Genomic DNA, 20,100 nt, shown 5'->3' with positions numbered 1-20,100 from the left:
CATGCCCTGCCCCTTCTGTTTCCTTGCAGTGGGTATAGAAGATTCACTTGTCTCAACCTTGCCCTACGTGACCTCCCAGCTGGCCCCGCCCCAACTCTCACCTGCTCTGGTGGTCTTCCCACCCTGCCTGAGGGTTTTTCCTACCTCTGAACACTTGGGGCTGGTCCGTTCTTCCAAGTTCAGGGCCATTCTGGGTGCTGTAGACTTTTGGGCAAGATGTCTGGCTCCCCATCCACTGGATGCTATCAGCCCACCCCATTTGTGACAAGTACAGATGTGGCCAGACCCTGTGAGTGACCCCTGGGAGCAGAGTTGCCCTGGAGGGAGAATGCTGGTGTGGAATAAGGGAGGACACGCCAGTTTTCCTCAGAGCATTCCCATCTGGAAAACGGCGTCAATATTGCCAACCTCAGTACCCCAGAGGCGATTCATTAACAGCAGCAGTAATCACAAACCAGTCCACCAGAGCCATCACCAGCGGGCAAGATGCCAAGGCCAGTGTTCCCCAGGGGCAGCCATAGCCCCTGGCAACTCACCCCTGCCCCCACCAGGCAAATTTTCTAGCAAGCGAGCTCCCAGGGAGGAAAGACCCCTGGCAGCAGAGGTGCCTAGTAGGTGAAGCCCCCGGTAAGGAAGAGCTCCAGCCACCCAGGTCCCCAGATCCTCAGCAGTGCAGGTGCCAGGCTGGCCAGCTCACTGGAACCAAGACGCAATACTGGGCACCGTCTGGTACCTGGGCTCCTGCTGCAGCTTCCAACAGGCCTTACAGAACATCAGGGCCCAGGAGAAGGACCGAGGCCGCAGTGTCTCCCGCCAGCGGAAGTAGTTGAGGTAGCTGGCGTGGTCCTTGTCCAGTGCTAGCAAGTACTGCGCCAGGTCCTTGGGGCTCCGGAAGTCTTCGACGTGGATGAAAGCTTTGGGTGGCAGGAACTGTTCATAGTTGACCCGGCTGGGGCCCAGGACCACTGGCACGGCCCATGCCTGCAGGGCGTTCTTCCACAGCTTCTCTGTGATGTAGTCGGGGTGCAGAGAATTCTCAAAAGCCAGGTAGAACTTGTACTGGGACAGCTGCTTGGCCATGCGCTTGTAGGGCAGTGGCGTGTGGGAGCGTCCGTACACATCCACGTGGAGGTGTGGCTTCAGCAGCTCGTAGTACTGCACCCTGGTAGAGTCTTTCCTCCAGTTGGACACCACCCAGGCCACCAGCTTGGTCTTGGCCGAGATATTGAGCAGCGTCTCCACCGGCTGGCCGGACCACGGCTCAAGCCAGCCGTAGGGCATAAAGATATCTGAGTCCCGGCGGTAGGACATGGTGAGGTTGAAGTAGCCATCTAGGTCCTTCAGTTTCAAGCAGTTGCTGGGCGATTCCATGCTGAACCAAACCCAGCGCTGGCCAGGGGGCCGTGGGGAAGGCGGGAGCTGCATCTGGGGCCGGTTGCTGACCTCCCGGTGGTGCACGAGGACCGCGTCCGCCTGAGGGTACTCGCTTCGGTTGACGGTCAGTTGGCAGTCAGCTGTGCCAGGCCACAACTCCGAGCAACGGGACAGAGCCACTGGCTGGTTGAACGGCCATGTCCACAGCAGGACACGCAGGGGCAGGCGGGCGGAGGACCCCTCAGTGGCCTGGGAAGGGGCCCCCAGTTCAGAGACCCACGTGGGCTTGGGCTTATCTTGAGACACACGCAGATAAGAGAAGAAGCACAGAGCCAAGAGCAGCTGCAGCAGCAGCCCGGGAAGACAGTGGTGCCAGGAGCACTTCACATTGGCGCAGCCGGGTGGATACATGCTTTGGAGCAGCTGGGAGGAGGGGAGAGTGAACATGGCATCTTTGACAAGAAGGATAATAACACATGCCCAGGGACTTCCCTGGTGGTCCAGCGGCTAAGATGCTGAGCTCCCAATGCAGGGGTCTGGGGTTTGACCCCTAATCAGGGAACTAGATCCAGCATGCCACAACTAAAGATCCTGGCATGCCACAATAAAGATTGACGATGCCTTGTGTCACAACTAAGACCTGGTACAGTCAAATAAATAAATAAATCTTAAAAAAAAAAAAACAAAAACCAATAACACACAGGCCTAGTGGGCAGATGTGGGTTATTTCTATTTTACAGGTGAGAAAAGGGAGGATAAGGGACTCAGAGAAAACAGCAGAACTGGCCCCAGAGTCCATGCTCTCCTACCCACCAGGTCACACAACCTCTTGACCTAGGGTACGTTCCAATGGTTCTCAGGTCCCACCCTGACCTTGACTTTGCCCTTGCCCTTTCTTAGCTTCCCCAGAGTCTTCCCCAGCCTAGGGAGAAGACAGGGCTGGTTACGGGATGCTCCCCAGAACCCTGGAGTTGAGACTTGGAGCCAAGGCTCCGTCTGGGAGGAGTACAATGGAATTATGTTAGCGGGCTCACCAGGCAGTATACGAGTTGGGGGAAAGGACATTCCTGGTGGACAGAACAGCCAATGCTGAGGTCCGAAGGTGACAGTGAACCTGAACTGTTTGCGGGGAGAGGACAGGAAGTGCTCAGGGAATAAGCACTGAAGACACCTCTCATCCCCGGTCATGCACTAGGGGATCCTGGGTGTCTCTTGGTCCACTCCCTGGTCCTTTCTGTTCCTGCAAGCAGTCACAACGCCCTCCCAGACTCCAGATCCCAACCGCGGGAGCAGAAATCTAGGACCTTAGCCCTGTGCCCCTCCACTTCCTGCGGCTATGGAGTTGCCCTTTTTACAGATGAGAAAATAGAGGTTCAGAGCAATAGGTATGTCTCTTGCCCCAAAACACAAAGCTGGAGCACTTATGATCCAGAATCCGAACTCTCCTCTTTTAATGTAATTGCAAACGCCTTTCCCGTGTTCAGACTTGCTAGTTGTCCGTGACTGTCGTTTCAGTCTGTCTGCCCCCTGATCCCCTCTCTCAGTGCCTACCGTCTTACCTGGGTTTCTCTTACCTTGGACGCGGGGTCTTTCTTCACGGCTGTTCCAGCAAAGTGCAGCCGCTGCTCCTTACCCCAGACACGGGGTAGCTCCTCTTGGCTGCGCTTGTGCACCGTCGCAGCCGCCGCCACGCTCAAGTTCTGAAAGAGATGGGCATACCAGACCACCTGACCTGCCTCTTGAGAAACCTACATGCAGGTCAGAAAGCAACAGTTAGAACTGGACATGGAACTGGTTCCAAATAGGAAAAGGAGTATGTCAAGTCTGTATATTGTCACCCTGCTTATTTAACTTATATGCAGAGTACATCATGAGAAACGCTGGGCTGGAAGAAGCACAAACTGGAATCAAGATTGCTGGGAGAAATATCAATAACCTCAGATATGCAGACGACACCACCCTTATGGCAGAAAGTGAAGAGAAACTAAAGAGCCTCTTGATGAAAGTGAAAGAGTAGAGTGAAAAAGTTGGCTTAAAGCTCAACATTCAGAAACCTAAGATCATGACATCTGGTCCCATCACTTCATGGGAAATAGATGGGGAAACAGTGGAAACAGTGTCAGACTTTATTTTTCTGGGTTCCAAAATCACTGCAGATGGTGATTGCAGCAATGAAATTAAAAGATGCTTACTCCTTGGAAGGAAAGTTATGACCAACCTAGATAGTATATTAAAAAGCAGAGACATTATTTTGCCAACAAAGGTTCGTCTAGTCAAGGCTATGGTTTTTCCTGTGGTCATGTATGGATGTGAGAGTTGGACTGTGAAGAAAGCTGAGCGCCGAAGAATTGATGCTTTTGAACTGTGGTGTTGGAGAAGACTCTTGAGAGTCCCTTGGACTGCAAGGAGATCCAACCAGTCCATCCTAAAGGAGATCAGTCCTGGGTGTTCACTGGAAGGACTGATGTTGAAGCTGAAACTCCAATACATTGGCCACCTCATGCGAAGAGTTGACTCATTGGAAAAGACCCTGATGCTGGGAGGGATTGGGGGCAGGGGGAGAAGGGGACGACAGAGGATGAGATGGTTGGATGGCATCACCGACTCAATGGACATGGGTTTGGGTGGACTCTGGGAGTTGGTGATGGACAGGGAGACCTGGCGTGCTGCGGTTCATGGGATTGCAAAGAGTTGGACACGACTGAGCGACTGAACTGAACTGAACTGAACTCCCGTGTTGCATGTGGAGCTCCAGTCTACAGCCTGGTGCTGTCTGCAAGAATGTTCTGCTATTGTGGAAGTGTTCTTTGTCTGCCCCATAGGGTGCACCCCTCTGGCTCTCGAGCCCTTGAAATATAGCAGTTGTGTTGGATGAACTGTTAGCATTAAGCTAAATTAAATGAAGAAAAGCTTCCCTATTCTGTACATTGAAGACAATTTCAAGATAAAAAGTAAAAACATTGGTGGGTCCAGTGGTTTAAAACTGTACTTCCACTGCAGGGGGCATGGGTTTAAACCCTGGTCAGGGAACTAGATCCCACATGCCCAAGATGAGGCAAAAAAAAAAAAAAAAAAAAAAAACCAAATGTCCACCTGCCCCCCACAACAAAACTCCACCAAAATCAGCCTCTGATAGCCAATTCAACAACTGGAAATCCTGACAGAATATTTGGGACATCTTGGAGGGGCAAATCTGCTCCCACAGGACATTTTTTACAAAGTCTAATTAAAGATCAAGGATCTACAATGAAAAGTGAGTGTCCAGATTAGGTGTGCTATTGGTGTAAGATACACTCCAGTTTCTAAGACTTGGGCTTCCCCAGTGGCTCAGCGGTAGAGAATCTGCCTACGGTGCAGGAGACACAGGAGCCATGGGTTCAATCCCTGGGTCAGGAAGATCCCCTGGAGGAGGAAATGGCAATGCACCCCAGTATTCTTGCCAGAAAAATCTCACAGACTGGTGGGCTACAGTCCATAGGGTTGCAAAAAGTTGGACACAACTGAGTGACTGAGCACACATTCCAAGACTTGGGATGCAAATGGGACTAAAATTATCTCAATACTTCTGTCAATTTCACATTGGAATAATACTAGCTTGGAACTGTCCTGGTGGTCCAGTGGTTAGTACCATTGCTGAGGGCAAGGGTTCCATCCCTGGTCGGAAAACTAAGATGCCACATGCTGTGCAGTACAGTTCAATTCAGTTCAGCTGCTCAGTCGTGTCCGACTCTTTGCGACCCCATGAATTGCAGCACACCAGGCCTCCCTGTCCATCACCAACTCCTGGAGTCCACCCAAACCCATGTCCATTGAGTCAATGATGCCATCCAACCATCTCATCCTCTGTCGTCCCCTTCTCCCCCTGCCCCCAATCCCTCCCAGCATCAGGGTCTTTTTCAATGAGTCAACTCTTCGCATGAGGTGGCCAAAGTATTGGAGTTTCAGCTTCAACATCAGTCCTTCCAGTGAACACCCAGGACTGATCTCCTTTAGGATGGACTGGTTGGATCTCCTTGCAGTCCAAGGGACTCTCAAGAGTCTTCTCCAACACCACAGTTCAAAAGCATCAATTCTTCGGCGCTCAGCTTTCTTCACAGTCCAACTCTTACATCCATACATGACCACAGGAAAAACCATAGCCTTGACTAGACGAACCTTTGTTGGCAAAGTAATGTCTCTGCTTTTAAATATACTATCTAAGTTGGTCATAACTTTCCTTCCAAGGAGTAAGCATCTTTTAATTTCATTGCTGCAATCACCATCTGCAGTGATTTTGGAACCCAGAAAAATAAAGTCTGACACTGTTTCCACTGTTTCCCCATCTATTTCCCATGAAGTGATGGGACCAGATGTCATGATCTTAGGTTTCTGAATGTTGAGCTTTAAGCCAACTTTTTCACTCTACTCTTTCACTTTCATCAAGAGGCTCTTTAGTTTCTCTTCACTTTCTGCCATAAGGGTGGTGTCGTCTGCATATCTGAAGTTATTGATATTTTTCCCAGCAAACTTGATTCCAGTTTGTGCTTCTTCCAGCCCAGCGTTTCTCATGATGTACTCTGCACATAAGTTAAATAAGCAGGGTGACAATGTACAGCCTTGATGTACTCCTTTTCTATTTGGAACCAGCCTGTTGTTCCATGTCCAGTTCTAACTGTTGCTTTCTGACCTGCATGTAGGTTTCTCAAGAGGCAGGTCAGGTGGTCTGGAATTCCCATCTCTTTAAAAATTTTCCACAGTTTATTGTGATCCACACAGTTGAAGGCTTTGGCGTGGTCAATAAAGCAGAAATAGATGTTTTTCTGGAACTCTCTTACTTTTTCGATGATCCAGCAGATGTTGGCAATTTGATCTCTGGTTCCTCTGCCTTTTCTAAAACCAGCTTGAACATCTGGAAGTTCATGGTTCACGTATTGCTGAAGCCTGGCTTGGAGAATTTTGAGCATTACTTTACTAGCGTGTGAGATGAGTGCAATTGTGTGGTAGTTTGAGCATTCTTTGACATTGCCTTTCTTTGGGATTGGAATGAAAACTGACTTTTCCAGTACTGTGGCCACTGCTGAGTTTTCCAAATCTGCTGGCATATTGCGTGCAACACTTTCACAGCATCATCTTTCAGGATTTGAAATAGCTCAACTGAAATTTCATCACCTCCACTAGCTTTGTTTGTAGTGATGCTTTGTAAGGCCCACTTAACTTCCAGGCCCACATCCATTCCAGGATGTCTGGCTCTAGGTGAGTGATCACACCATCATAATTATCTGGGTCGTGAAGATCTTTTTTGTACATTTCTTCTGTGTATTCTTGCCACCTGTTCTTATTATCTTCTGCTTCTGTTAGGTCCATACCATTTCTGTCCTTTATCGAGCCCATCTTGGCATGAAATGCTCCCTTGGTATCTCTGATTTTCTTGAAGAGATCTCTAGTCCTTCCCATTCTGTTGTTTTCATCTATTTCTTTACATTGATCGCTGAGGAAGGCTTTTTTATCTCTCCTTGCTATTCTTTGGAACTCTGCATTCAGATGGGAATATCTTTCCTTTTCTTCTTTGCTTTTCACTTCTCTTCTTTTCACAGCTATTTGTAAGGCCTCCTCAGACAGCCATTTTGTTTTTTTTTTGCATTTCTTTTCCATGGGGATGGTCTTAATCTCTCTCCTGTACAATGTCACGAACCTCCATCCATAGTTCATCAAGCACTTTGTCTATCAGATCTAGTCGCTTAAATCTATTTCTCACTTCCACTGTATAATCATAAGGGATTTGATTTAGGTCATACCTGAATGGTCTAGTGGTTCTCCCTACTTTCTTCAATTTAAGTCTGAATTTGGCACTAAGGAGTTCATTATCTGAGCCACAGGTAGCTCCTGGTCTTGTTTTTGCTGACTGCATAGAGCTTCTTCATATTTGGCTGCAAAGAATATAATCAATCTGATTTTGGTGTTGACCATCTGGTGACGTCCATGTGTAGCGTCTTCTCTTGTATTGTTGGAAGAGGGTGTTTGCTATGACCAGTGTGTTCTCTTGGCAAAACTCTATTAGCCTTTGCCCTGCTTCATTCTGGACTTCAAGGTCAAATTTGCCTGTTACTCCAGGTGTTTCCTGACTACCTGCCTTTGCATTCCAGTCCCCTGCAATGAAAAGGACATCTTTTTTGGGTGTTAATTCTAAGAGGTCTTGTAGGTCTTCATAGAACCATTCAACTTCAGCTTCTTCAGTGTTACTGGTTGGGGCATAGGCTTGGATTACCATGATATTGATTGGTTTGCCTTGAAAACGAACAGAGATCATTCTATTGTTTTTGAGATTGCATCCAAGTACAGCATTTTGGACTCTTTTGTTGACCATGATGGCTACTCCATTTCTTCTAAGGGATTCCTGCCCACAGTAGTAGATATAAGGGTCATCTGAGTTAAATTCACTCATTCCAGTCCATCTTAGTTCGCTGATTCCTAGAATGTCAACGTTCACTCTTGCCATCTCCTGTTTGACCACTTCCAATTTGCCTTGATTCATGGACCTAACATTCCAGGTTCCTATGCAATATTGCTCTTTACAGCATCAGACCTTGCTTCTATCACCAGTCCTATCCACAGCTGGGTATTGTTTTTGCTTTGGCTCCATCCCTTCATTCTTTCTGGAGTTATTTATCCACTGATTTCCAATAGCATATTGGGCACTTGGGGAATTGATCTTTCAGTGTCCTGTCTTTTTGCCTTTTCATACTGCTGCACGGGCGGGTGCAGGAGGGCTGAGAGGAGCTACTCCACGTTTAAGGTCAGGAGGGGCGGCTGTGAGGAGATACCTCATCCAAGGTAAGGAGCAGCGGCTGCACTTTGCTGGAGCAGCCGTGAAGAGATACCCCACGTCCAAGGTAAGAGAAACCCAAGTAAGACTGTAGGTATTGCAAGAGGGCGTCAGAGGGCAGACACGCTGAAACCACAATCACAGAAAACTAGCCAATCTAGTTTTGGCTAACTGGCTAAACTAACCAAACTAGTTTTGGCTAGACCGGCTAAATGAGCAGGCCACAGCCTTGTCTAACTCAGTGAAACCAAGTCATGCTGTGTGGGGCCACCCAGGACAGACGGGTCATGGTGGAGAGTTCTGACAGAATGTGGTCCACTGGAGAAGGGAATGGCAAACCACTTCAATATTCTTGCCTTGAGAACCCCATGAACAGTATGAAAAGGCAAAAAGATAGGACGTACTGTGCAGTGCAGCCAAAAAAATTAAAGAAGACTCTGATGACTGGTGGGCTACTTCTTTTGGGTATAGCTGGCATAACCCTCCAAGTGTGGGATGGAGGAGCTGGCAGGTGGCCTCAGGTGATGAAAAGGGAGTGGGATCTAGAATTATGTGTTCACACCAGAATTTCTGGAAAGAGACCCAAAAGACAAAACCTTTGGGGAAAGAACCCCGGGCAGGAGCAGGAAGGAGGCTGAACTCCTACTACAACTTACTTTGTGCAGCTGGGGTTTGGGGCCATGCACAGCAGGTTAGTGTGTGGAAATGCACTTAAAATGAATATAGTCGTTTGTCCTGGGTTTGTAGCAGCTCCTCCTAGGAGACACAGAGGCCCTTGTCAGGGAGGAGGAGCCTGGATCGGGGGATGGGGGTTGGGGAGGCCAGGGCTGAGATTCCACCCAGTGGAACCTGAGATATTTTTTTCCCAGAAAGGAATTGAAAAATGCCATGATGCCGGGACACCATAAAGATCAGATAAACAGAACAAAATCCACCCCTTTCTCCCCGCAACTCAGGTCCTCTCCCCACGGGATGGGGTGGGAAAGAGGAAGGGCTCTAGGGTGCTGATGGGGGCCAAGAAGCAGTGGGGGTTCTAAGCCAGAGCTTTGCCAGCAAGAGACAGCTTGACAGAAACAGAGAGAAACGCAGCTCCTCCTGGTTTGGCAAATCAATCAGAACTGCCCACACCCGCTCCACCTCTGGTGCACCTGGTACTCAGAAAGACCCCTGGGAGGGACTTCCCTGGTCCAGTGCCATGGATAGGACTCTCCCTGCCAGTGCAAGAGGCACAGGTTCAATCAAGAGCCCACATGAAGCAACTAAGCCTGGGGCACCGCAATTGCAGAGCCCGAGCTCTAGAGCCCTCGAGCGGCGACTGCTGAAATCATCTGCCTAGAGCCCGTGTTCTGCAACAAAACACCACAGTGAGAAGCCCGCACACCACATCTAGCGAGGAGACCCTGCTCACCGCAACTAGAAAAAGCCCACGCGCAGCACCAAAGACCCAGCACAGCCAAAACACCAAAACTGTCTGGGAGTACAGCCTGCAAGCCCTTCCCAGGGGAGATCAGTGCCTCCAGGGAGAGGGGACATGTTCCCCAGTGGGCCTTACCTGGAGGGGCGACGTGCAGGGCAGACAGCAGCTGACCAGGAGGCTTAGGGATGAGGAACAGCTGGTCACCTTGGGAGGGGATGAGGCGACTCCGGGGAGGAGAAGGAAGTGGACCTAAGGAGGAAGATAAATAAACCCAGCTCCACCACACCTGCAGTCAGATGACGCAGGGTATTCTGTCCCATGAGCCAGGCCATCGGCTTAATAGCAAAGGTGGGACTTGGCTAATCTCTCCCATGTGGCCTGATGATATGGCCACCTCTTCATTCCGTCTCAGTCAGCAAATGTTTCTTGAGCACCTGGTACGTGTCAGGCCCAGGAATATGGCAGGAAGCAAGTGGGTGAAAGAGATAACCCATAAGAAAACTTGTAAAAAAAATTACAGATTGCAAGGACTTTCTTGGTGGTTCAGTACTTAAGAATCCACCTTGTAATGCAGGGGATGCAGGTTCAAGCCTTGGTTGAGGAACTAAGATCCCACATGCTGTGGAACAAATAAGTCCTTGTGCCAGACTCCTGAGCCCATGAGCCACAACTAGAGAGTCCAGGAATCACAGCAAAAGGTCCTGCATGATGCAGTGAAGCTCCTGTGTGCCACAGCTAAGACCCGACACAGCCAAATAAATAAATACTCTTTAAAAATGTCTATTGGATCAATACTAAAAATAAATAAATTGCGAAAAAGAGGCTGCAGCCTGGGCTGGACTTCTCCCAGATGTGTGAGTTGGGGGCTAAAGCCCCATTAGAATTCTTTAGCTAGGGCTTCCTGGTGGCTCAGTGGTAAAGAATCTGCCTACCAATGTAGGAGACATGAGTTCCATTCCTGGTTCAGGAAGATCCCACATGCAATGGAGTGAGTAAGTCTGTGCGTCACAACTCCTGAGCCTGTGCTCTAGAGCCCGGGAACCGCAACCACTGAAGCCTATGCACCCTCGAGCCCATGCCTCACGACAGAAGCCACTGTGATGAGAAGCCAGTATACCGCAACTAGAGAGTAGCCGCCGCTCGCCACAACTAGAGAAAAGCTTGCACAGCAAGAAAGAGCCAGCACAGCCAAAAACAAACAAACAAACACAATTTTTTTTAAAAAAAGAATTTTCTAACTAAAAAGCAGTATGGGAGAGCTTTCCAGGTAGAAGGGACAGCCTGCACAAAGGCCCTGAGACAGCAAGGAATGGCAGCATTGGAGGGGATCCAGGAAGCCTGGGTGCTCAGGAGCAGGAAGTGAGGTCGGCCACATTGAGCTGCATCTGGCTGTGGTGATGGGGGCCATTTAACACAGGAGCGACAGAGGGACCATGGGAGCTTCCAGTGGAGCTGCCACCACCACAGAGACTCCTGTTTGAGATGCTCTTTCAGGCTGTCACGCTGGGGACAGACTATTTCGAGGGGAGGGAAGCGGGGCAGAGGCAGGGAGGCTGGGAGCAGGAGGCTGTGGCGGGTTTGTGACAGCGTGAGGGACAGCCCCCATGTACTACAAGTCCTCTGTCCACAGATGAGAAATCGTTTCCATGAGGCTGCTTCATGCTGCCTGGACATCCACCATCCGAGTGTCCCATTAGTTTCAGGCTGACGGAGGCTCCAGGAGGCTGAGCATTCACCAGGGCAGGCATTTGTAACAGGGAAGAGTAAGTGTTTATTTTTTTTTTGGCTGCACCATGTGGTATGTGGGATCTTGGTTCCCATACTAGAGCTCAAACCCGCATCCCCTGCAGTGGAAATGTGGAGTCTTAACCACTGCACCATAAAGGAAGCCCTGGGAAGAACAAACCTGACTCTGTATTAAGGCATAGCCCTCCTAGACTTCAGACAATACTACAAAGCTACAGTAATCAAAATAGAATGGTACTGGCACAGAAATAGACATATGGATCAATGGAAGAGAATTGTAAGCCTAGAAATAGGCCCACACCCATATGGTCAATCAATCTTCAACAAAAAGGCAAAAAATATACAACGGGAAAAGACAGTCTCTTCAGTAAGTGGTGCTGGGAAAGTTGGACAGCCACACGTAAATCAATGAAGTTAGAACATTCCCTAACACCATATACAAAAATAAACTAAAAATGGCTTAAAGACCTAAATATAAGACATGACATCATAAAACTCCTAGAAGAGAGCATAGACAAAACATTTTCTGACATAAGTTGCACCAGTGTCTTCTTAGGTCAGGCTCCCAAGGCAATAGAAATAAAAAACAAAAATAAACAAATGGGACCTAATCAAATGTACAAGCTTTTGCACAGCAAAGGAAATCATAAACAAAATGAAAAGACAGCTTACAGAATGGGAGAAAATATTTGCAAATGATGCAACTGACATGGACCTAATCTCCAAAATATACAAACAGCTCACACAGCTCAACAACAAATATACAACCCAATCAAAAAATGGGCAGAAGACCTAACTAAACATTTCTCCAAAGAAGAAATACAGATGGTCACCACTGAAGTCTGGAACAGAGAAAGGTTTATCATAGGGCCGTGGAAGGAGGTGGCCATGCCCTAAGAACCCCCAGAGTCACTGAAAGCTTCCAGCAAACCCCTTTAAAGCAAAATGTGAGGGAGGGGCGTGATGAGTTGTTGCAAACTTCTTGGTGTCAGATCCTTTGTTCATGAAGTCAGGTCATGGTCAGGTAATGATGTTCCTGTAAATCTCTACCAAATGAATGTCATTCTCTGTCCTAACAAAAAAGGGCCAGGTCCCAAGACAGCTGACACCTTCCAAGGTCCCCGTCCTGGCTAAGGGGAGGCAGAGCTCAGCTGGCAGCTTCCTCGGGGCCAAGTCCCCAGACCCTGCCCAGCTGTCATCGCTGAGCGAGCCAGGCGCCCGACCCAGCTGGCCCTCAGGCTCCTCAGGCCGCCAGACAGGGAGACCAGGTCCCACAGACCGTGACCCAGGCAGATGGTCACTGCTCTTGGGTTGAAGGGACAGGGGTGGAGGAGAGGTCCACCGCTGCCTCAAGGCCTGGGGGTGGGCCTTGTGGAGGGTTCCGGAACCCCGCGGGACACAGGTCCCGGCCTGATCCCTGGGACCCCCCAGCTCACCTGCTGGAGGGCCTCGGGGAGAAGGCTGGGATCTGCTTCTTACCTCATTCTCCTCCTCACAACCACCACTCCATGGCTGTCTGAATCCGCTCACTATCAATTCTTGATGGTTGGTTGCTTGTGGGCAGGGTCCACCGAGGCATCAACCGGTGGCTGAGCAGGATCCGTTGTCTGGTGGAGGGGACAGAGTAACGACGTACAGAAATGGCTGTTTTGCATCCAGTACTGGATGTGCTCAATGTACTCTGTTACAATTCCCCCCCTTTCCTTTGATACTCCTCAATCTTGAAGATAACACGTGAGTATGTTTAAACTCGGCAGAGGAACTTGGTTTTAGAGGGACTCAGTTTCAACCACCAATTCCATTTCATCCTCTGCATGTCTTTCAGGGAATGGGAGGATGAGTGCTCTAGCTACGTCCTGCCAGAATGGAGCACAGTCCTACCCTGGTTTGGGGAATGGCTACCAAGTTGAAAACACCCCTGAGTTCCAAGTCCTGGATCTGACTCTTATGTAGAAAGATCTTGTATATATTCAGGAGAATAAGCCTGAAAACCAGTCTGAACCTGGCGGTCTGGGGGAGGCTTGTTGCGAAGTAGCCCAAGTCGTAGAAGTATAGTTTGCCAAATTGCTCGAAGTCATGAGTAACTTGAGAGGAAGGGCTTGAGGGAAGAGATAAAACAGAGATAAAAAATCAGTAATATTCCAGACAGAATCCATAAACATTATAACCATATATAACAGTTTAATCAGTAACCAATCCTTTTGTTACCCTTATCAAAACGATAAGGTGCCAAAACACAGGCAACAACAACACATGTCATAAAGGCCCTGTAAAAAGTGGTATTTGGTAATGGAGGGCTGTTGCTTTTTGTTCTAAGAGTCATAGCTTGCCCCTGAGTTGCTTACTCTTTTCCCCTTGATCTTCCTGGTACCAAGGGATTGTCTCAACAGAGCTGTGTTATTTCAGGGGGCAAAGTAAGCAATGCTGAATTCAGGCTTTCATTATGCTTTTATGAAAACCAAATTTTTCCAGAGCCAGTACTTCATGTCTACAGTAGTAACATTTACCCATACAGTAAATCCCCAAAGGCTTATCACTCCTTTGACAATACTTCCCATGTAATTCAACATACCAAATAAAACTCATTAAGTACTCCTCCTTGAGATGCCTTAAGGGCCCCGTAATGAACCTCAAAGTTAGCTAGAGGTCAAAAGAAATTTAATTAAAATTTGATATTTTGGAATTTTGTCAAAAAGTTTCAAAACATTTGGTCAAATAAGATCATTGGTCACTGTAAGACAATACAAATATAAAGATTACATAAATTATGGCACAAAGTCTGGTACTCAATAAATACTTAATAAATGGATGCGTGCATGCTAAGTCACTTCAATCATGTCCAAGTCTTTCTGACCCTATGGACTGTAGCCTGCCAGTTTCCTCTCTCCTTGGGATTCTCCAGGCAAGAATAATATAATCTCAGTAAACCATACATAAAACTCCTTTTTAACTCAAAACATAAATCCTGCTCTCCTACTTAATACTGAAATTTTTTCCTTTAATTAATTTTAGTAGCTTCAGTTATATATTTATATAAGAATCCTCAACTCTTAAACACCTTAATTTTTAGTGAGAACCAACAGGTAATTGTAAATTGTTATACCAGTATTTTCTGACTGGAAACTTATGCTATAGTTTTTCTCTCCTAAGAAGGCAAATGTTGGTAAACTTAGATTTGCTCAGCAATCAGTGTTCTAATATTTTATCCTGTTTGAAATGACCCAGATAGTCAATGAATTCTTGCCATTTAACTTAGTTCAGTTTCAAGTTACCAAAATCTGGAGAGGCCATTTTAGACAGACTTATCGTTTCATCATATCAAATTATTGATATTTTCTTTGCTGACTAATTTGTAACAGATATAAGGTCTTACTTGATCTCTAACAAACCTAGTTACAACGAAGTGTTATACTTAACAAACCAACAAGCTTAAGCTAACTTCAGGACCAGATATCAATTCAGTACTGAATATTTCTCAGATCACGAATACCTGAAATACATTTTGGCCAATTTTCTAAATATTATGAAGTATTTAATTTGTAAGCACTTACTTTTGGGAAAAGCTGTATATTGTCACCCTGCTTATTTAACTTATATGCAGAGCACATCATGCAAAATGTCAAGCTGGATGAATCACAAGCTAGAATCAAGATTGCCGGGAAAAATAACCTCAGATATGCAGATGACCACTCTAATGGCAGAAAGCAAAGAGGAACTAATGAGCCTCTTGATGAGGGTGAAAGAGGAGAGTGAAAAAGCTGGCTTAAACTCAACATTCAGTAAACTAGGATTATGGCATCTGGTTCCATCACTTCATGGCAAATAGATGGGGAAAATGTGGAAGCAGTGACAGATTTTATTTTCTTGAGCTCCAAAACAGTGCCCAAGAAAGTGACCGCAGCCATGAAATTAAAAGACTCCTGTTCCTTGGAAGGAAAGCTATGACAAACCTAAACAATGTATTAAAAAGCAGAGACATCACTTTGCTGACAAAGGTCCATATAGTCAAGGCTACAGTTTTACTAGTAGTCTTGTAGGGATGTGAGAGTTGGACCATAAAGAAGGCTGAGTGCCAAAGAATTGATGCTTTCGAATTGTGGTGCTGGCGAAAACTGTTGAGAGTCCCTTGGATAGCAAAGAGATCAAACCAGTCAATCCTAAAGGAAATCAACCCTGAATATCCATTGTAAGGACTGATACTGAAGCTTCAATACTTTTGCCACCTGATGTGAAGAGCTAACTCACTGGAAAAGACTGTGATGTGGGGAAAGATTGAGGGCAGGAGGAGAAGGGGATGGCAGAGGATGAGATGGTTGGATGGCAACACCAACTGAATGGACATGAATTCGAGCAAACTCTGGGAGATACTGAAGGACAGGGAAGCCTGGCGTGCTGCATTTCATGGAGTTGCAAAGAGTTGGACACAACAGCCACTGAACAACAACTTTTGAGTCAAATAGAGCTCATTTAGAAGTTAACTCAGAAGTATTATAACCAAAAATGGTCTAGTTTTGAAGAATGCATCTCAAGGGGCTGCATTTGGGAAACAAATTTGAATTTCCCATAGCCGGCACACTTACACACAAAACAAATATGAACACACACAAAGAACAAAATCTAATTCCTGCATGAGAAAAACAAGAGTGAAGTTCCGTAACTTTTTCAGCTTTTTCAAACAAAGATTCCTCTTTTTAATCACAAACAACATGCAAATGGAAAGATAGGGAATCATGACCACAAGTGTCATGGCAATTCACCTGGCAAACACAAAATGAAAAATACCAGTTGGAATAAGTCAAATTTACTTAGTTAACGTCACACTTTTTCCTAGAAATATTTTTATTTTCTCAGGGTCAGAATTCTGAAAAAAAGTATTTCATCAAGCCAGCTTTTTCTATGTACATATGCAAAACGAACCAGTTTTGGAATTTCAAAAGTTTCATCTCAATCAATTTTTCTCCCTCCAGAGTCTAAAGAATATAGTGGCTACACGGTGTTAAAAAATCTTCTTTCTTACACCCTAGCGGGACTATAAGATGGAATAAAGCTCTGATTATCACAGCAGGTGTTATCAAATAGCAAACAATGCAATGCAAAATGGTCTCTCAGGATCACAGTTCCCTAGCACCATAAAAAGAGAAGATTTTCACTCATTGCAAAAGGAAAATCTCAACCAATGTTCCACCATGGCAAAACCCAACTTAATAGGAAGCGAAACCTGGTGTCATCACATGCTAGCTCCATCACTCAAAGATGTCTTAACCAACCAGTGCAAGTACTGATTCACACACATACAACACACAAATAGCAAACGTGGTCCCACAAACAAAAGTACAAACTGGGGACTTCCCTGGTGGTCCAGTGGCTAAGACTCCACGCTCCCAATGCAGGAGGCCCGGGTTCGATCCCTGGTCCGGGAACTGGATCCCACATGCCACAACTGAGAATCCATCTGCTGCAACTGAGTTCGCATGCTGCAACTAAGACCCAGCACAGGCAAATAAATAAGTCTATATATTTTTTAAAAAGTACAAACCTGAGTGACTCACCCCAAAATGACACATACACAAGCACAAACAACAAATAAGCTACAGCCACACAGGCAGAAAATCAGAGGCGGTGCAGTCTAAAATTCCACTTCTACTCCCGGACAGAGTTCTCCAAACAGAGTGGTCCAGCTCTCAAAAGAGAACGGACCCCAAGCGGCTCACCTCCTGCAAGGGAAGCAACGCAGATGGAATGGACAGAATTCCCAGCCTGCACAAGCTGGAGGGAGTTACCTAGGTGACACCAAATGTGAACCTTGGCTCTAGAAGTTTCTCTGCTCCAGACAACCTTGTGCCTCAGGTCAGCCGGTGTATGTCAGGGAGAGTCCCTCTTGGTTCCCAGGAGCAAAAACAAACTCCAGCAGCTGCTGGGAATTTCAGAAGGGGCTGGCCCTGGCCGGGGTTGACCTGCCATGGGCACGACTTCCTGGCTGGCTCACCATGAATTGTTACTGAAAATGCCAAGTCCGTGTGCCCAACACATAGTGAAGCCCATCAATACTAAAACACTGGAGTTTGGAACAGAGAAAGGTTTATTACAGGGCCATGCAAAGAGATGGCCATGCCCTAAGAACCTCCAGAGTCATTGAAGGCTTCTAGCAAAGCCCCTTTAAAGCAAAATGTGAGGGAAGGGCGTGGTGAGTTGTTGCAAATTTCTTGGTGTGAGAGCAACCATGTTCCTGTAAGTCTCTACCAAACGAATGTTATTCTCTGTTCTGACAAGAAAGGGCCAGGTTCCAAGGCAAACCTGTCACTCTCCAAGGTCCCCATCCGGGCTAAGAGGAGGCAGAGCTCAGCTGGCGGCTCCCTCAGGGCCAAGTCCCCAGACCCTGCCCGGCTGTCATCGCTGAGGGAGCCAGGCGCCCGACCCAGCTGGGCCTCAGGCTCCTCAGGCCGCCCAAAGTGGAGAGACCAGGTCCCATCGTCGGCGACCCAGGCAGACGGTCGCAGAGACAGGGATGGATGGGGGAAAGGTTCACCGCTGCCCCAAAGCCTGGGTCCAGCCAGTTCTGGAGGCCTTGCTGAGGGCTCCAGGGCCCTGCGGGACACAGGCCCCCAGGCTGGTCTCTGGAGCCCCCAGCTCACCTGCTGGCCCGAGACTGGGTGAGCTGGAGGGCCTTGCGGAGAAGGCCAGGATCCACCTCTTACCTCACTCTCCTCCTCAGAATCACCACTTCTCCGCTGTCCGAATCCTCTCCCTAACTGTGGTTTCACGCTGGTTGGTTGCACTAAGGCACCGACCAGCTCCTGAGCAGGACCCACTGCCTGGTAACAGGGTGGGGAGCGGTGGCTACCCAGCAATGGCTCCCAGTACTGGTCGCACTCACCGCACTCACTTACGTGAACGGCCACCATCAAAAAGTCTACAGGTGACAAGTGCTGGAGAGGGTGTGGGGGAAAGGGAGCCCTTCCACACTGTTGGTGGGGATGTAAGTTGATACCACTGTGGAATGTAAGCCACTGTGGAAAACAGTATGGAGGTTCCTCAAAAAAAAAAAAAAATAGAAATAGAATTACCATGCGATCTAGCAATCCCACTCCTGGGCATACATCTGGACATAACTCCCAGAAGATACACGCACCTCTGTGTCCATAGCAGCAATATTCACGATAGCCAAGACGTGGAAACCATTGAAATGTCCATCAACAGGTGAATGGATAAAGAGCCTATATACAGTGGAATACTGCTCAGCCATAAAAAGGGTGTAACAATGCAGCAACATGGATGCAACTGGCGATGACCATGCGATACAGTATCACTTTTATGTGGAATCTAAAATATAACACAAATGAACCTGTCTATGCAATAGAAATAGAATCAGACAGAGAGAACAGACCGGTGATTGCTAAGGGGAAGGGGGGTGGGGGAGGAATGGAGTGAGAGGTTGGGGTTAGCAGGTGTGAGCTTTTATACATAGAATGAAGAAACAATAAGGTCCTACCATATAGTACAGGGAACTACTTTCAATATTCTATGATAAGCCGTAGTGGGAAAGGATGTGTCTCCTTGCCTGGCCCTGCAATAAACCTTTCTCTTCTCCACTCCCCGTTTCGGTATTGTTTGGCCTCACTGTGTGTCGGGCGCATGGACTTGCGTTGTAAGAGCAGCCTTATTCCAAGCTGCTCATGGCTCTTTCCTGACAGGCAGAATTATCTGGTGACTTATTAAAATATAACTCAAGGAGGTCATTGTGTCCTCGGCCCAAGGCCAAACCTTGATGGGCAAGTCTTCAGCCTTCCCACAGCCACCCTGCCAATATGGACACTGAGACCTAGACAGGGTCACTCAGAGTCTGAAGGGCACAGAGGGGTCTCCAGATACACAAGCTGCTCTGCCAGGAACACTCTTTGCCCCTCGCTGCCTCGTTAATCCCTAGTCACCCCATAGAGCTCAGCACAGACACCTCCTCCAGGGAGCCTCCCCAGGTTCCTCCCCCACCCCCTCAGCTGGATCAGATCCCTTCTCTGGCCCCCGCAGCTGTCTGCTTGTCCCCCTTCATAGTTTTGGCCACTCGGTGTCATTACCTCTGCTGGGCTGACAGCCCCATGAGGACACAAAAGCTGGGGAGAGCATGAGAGTGAAGAAGAGAGAGTAAGAAATTGGGCTTTACATTTCTTAAGGATTTAAAACTCCAAAGCAGAAACTTCCCTGGCTTCAATGACTAAGAATCCATGCTCCCAATGCAGGGGGCCCGGGTTTGACCCCTGGTCAGGGAACTAGATCCCACATGCCGCAACTAAGAGTTCACATACTGCAGCTAGGACCTGGCACAGCCAAGTTAATAAATAAATAAAAATAAAGATGAAAAAAGAAGAAGAAAACCCCCACAAACCTCAAAGCAGGTCTCTTATGGAGGGCTGAGGAGAGGGCAAAGCCATTTCCACAATTTGTCATCAAGTTCCCCTGGCTCTGTCTGCAAGTGTGTTGGATGGGGACCCTGGTCCTGCCTTTTACCCCTGAGGGGCCTGAGGGGGGATTGCCTCTCTGGGAGCCCCTGCTTCCCCCCTCTATAACATGGGGCCCATGCTAGCACTGCAAATACTCCCTTACTGTCTCTAGAGGGAGTGAGCTCCCCACCAAAGGGTGGATCCAAGCAGGAAGGTTCTGCTGTGGAAAGAGTTGCTGTTCAACACCGCTTTGAGATCCCCCAGAAGAGCTGAGGAGGGCTTTTATCTGCCCCTGGGCCAGGCTGGGAAGGTTCCAGGAGGCCTCT

At 47.8% G+C, this 20,100-nt stretch overlaps 1 protein-coding gene across 1 annotated transcript; it reads right to left on the bottom strand.

Moving 5' to 3' along the window:
* Nucleotides 1-453: 453 nt before the first annotated feature.
* LOC136166758 (3-galactosyl-N-acetylglucosaminide 4-alpha-L-fucosyltransferase FUT3) lies at nt 454-1,785 on the bottom strand. Its single transcript, XM_065933531.1, has one exon. It carries the CDS (start codon nt 1,783-1,785, stop codon nt 694-696), a length of 1,092 nt encoding a protein of 363 aa, XP_065789603.1. The 3' UTR covers nt 454-693.
* Between the last annotated feature and the right edge of the window lie 18,315 nt (nt 1,786-20,100).

The sequence above is a fragment of the Muntiacus reevesi genome, chromosome 1, assembly GCF_963930625.1.
Source record: "Muntiacus reevesi chromosome 1, mMunRee1.1, whole genome shotgun sequence".
In the NCBI taxonomy this organism is placed as follows: Eukaryota; Metazoa; Chordata; class Mammalia; order Artiodactyla; family Cervidae; genus Muntiacus; species Muntiacus reevesi.
Note: the sequence above shows the minus strand (reverse complement) of the source record. Positions and strands in the feature narration are given on the sequence as shown.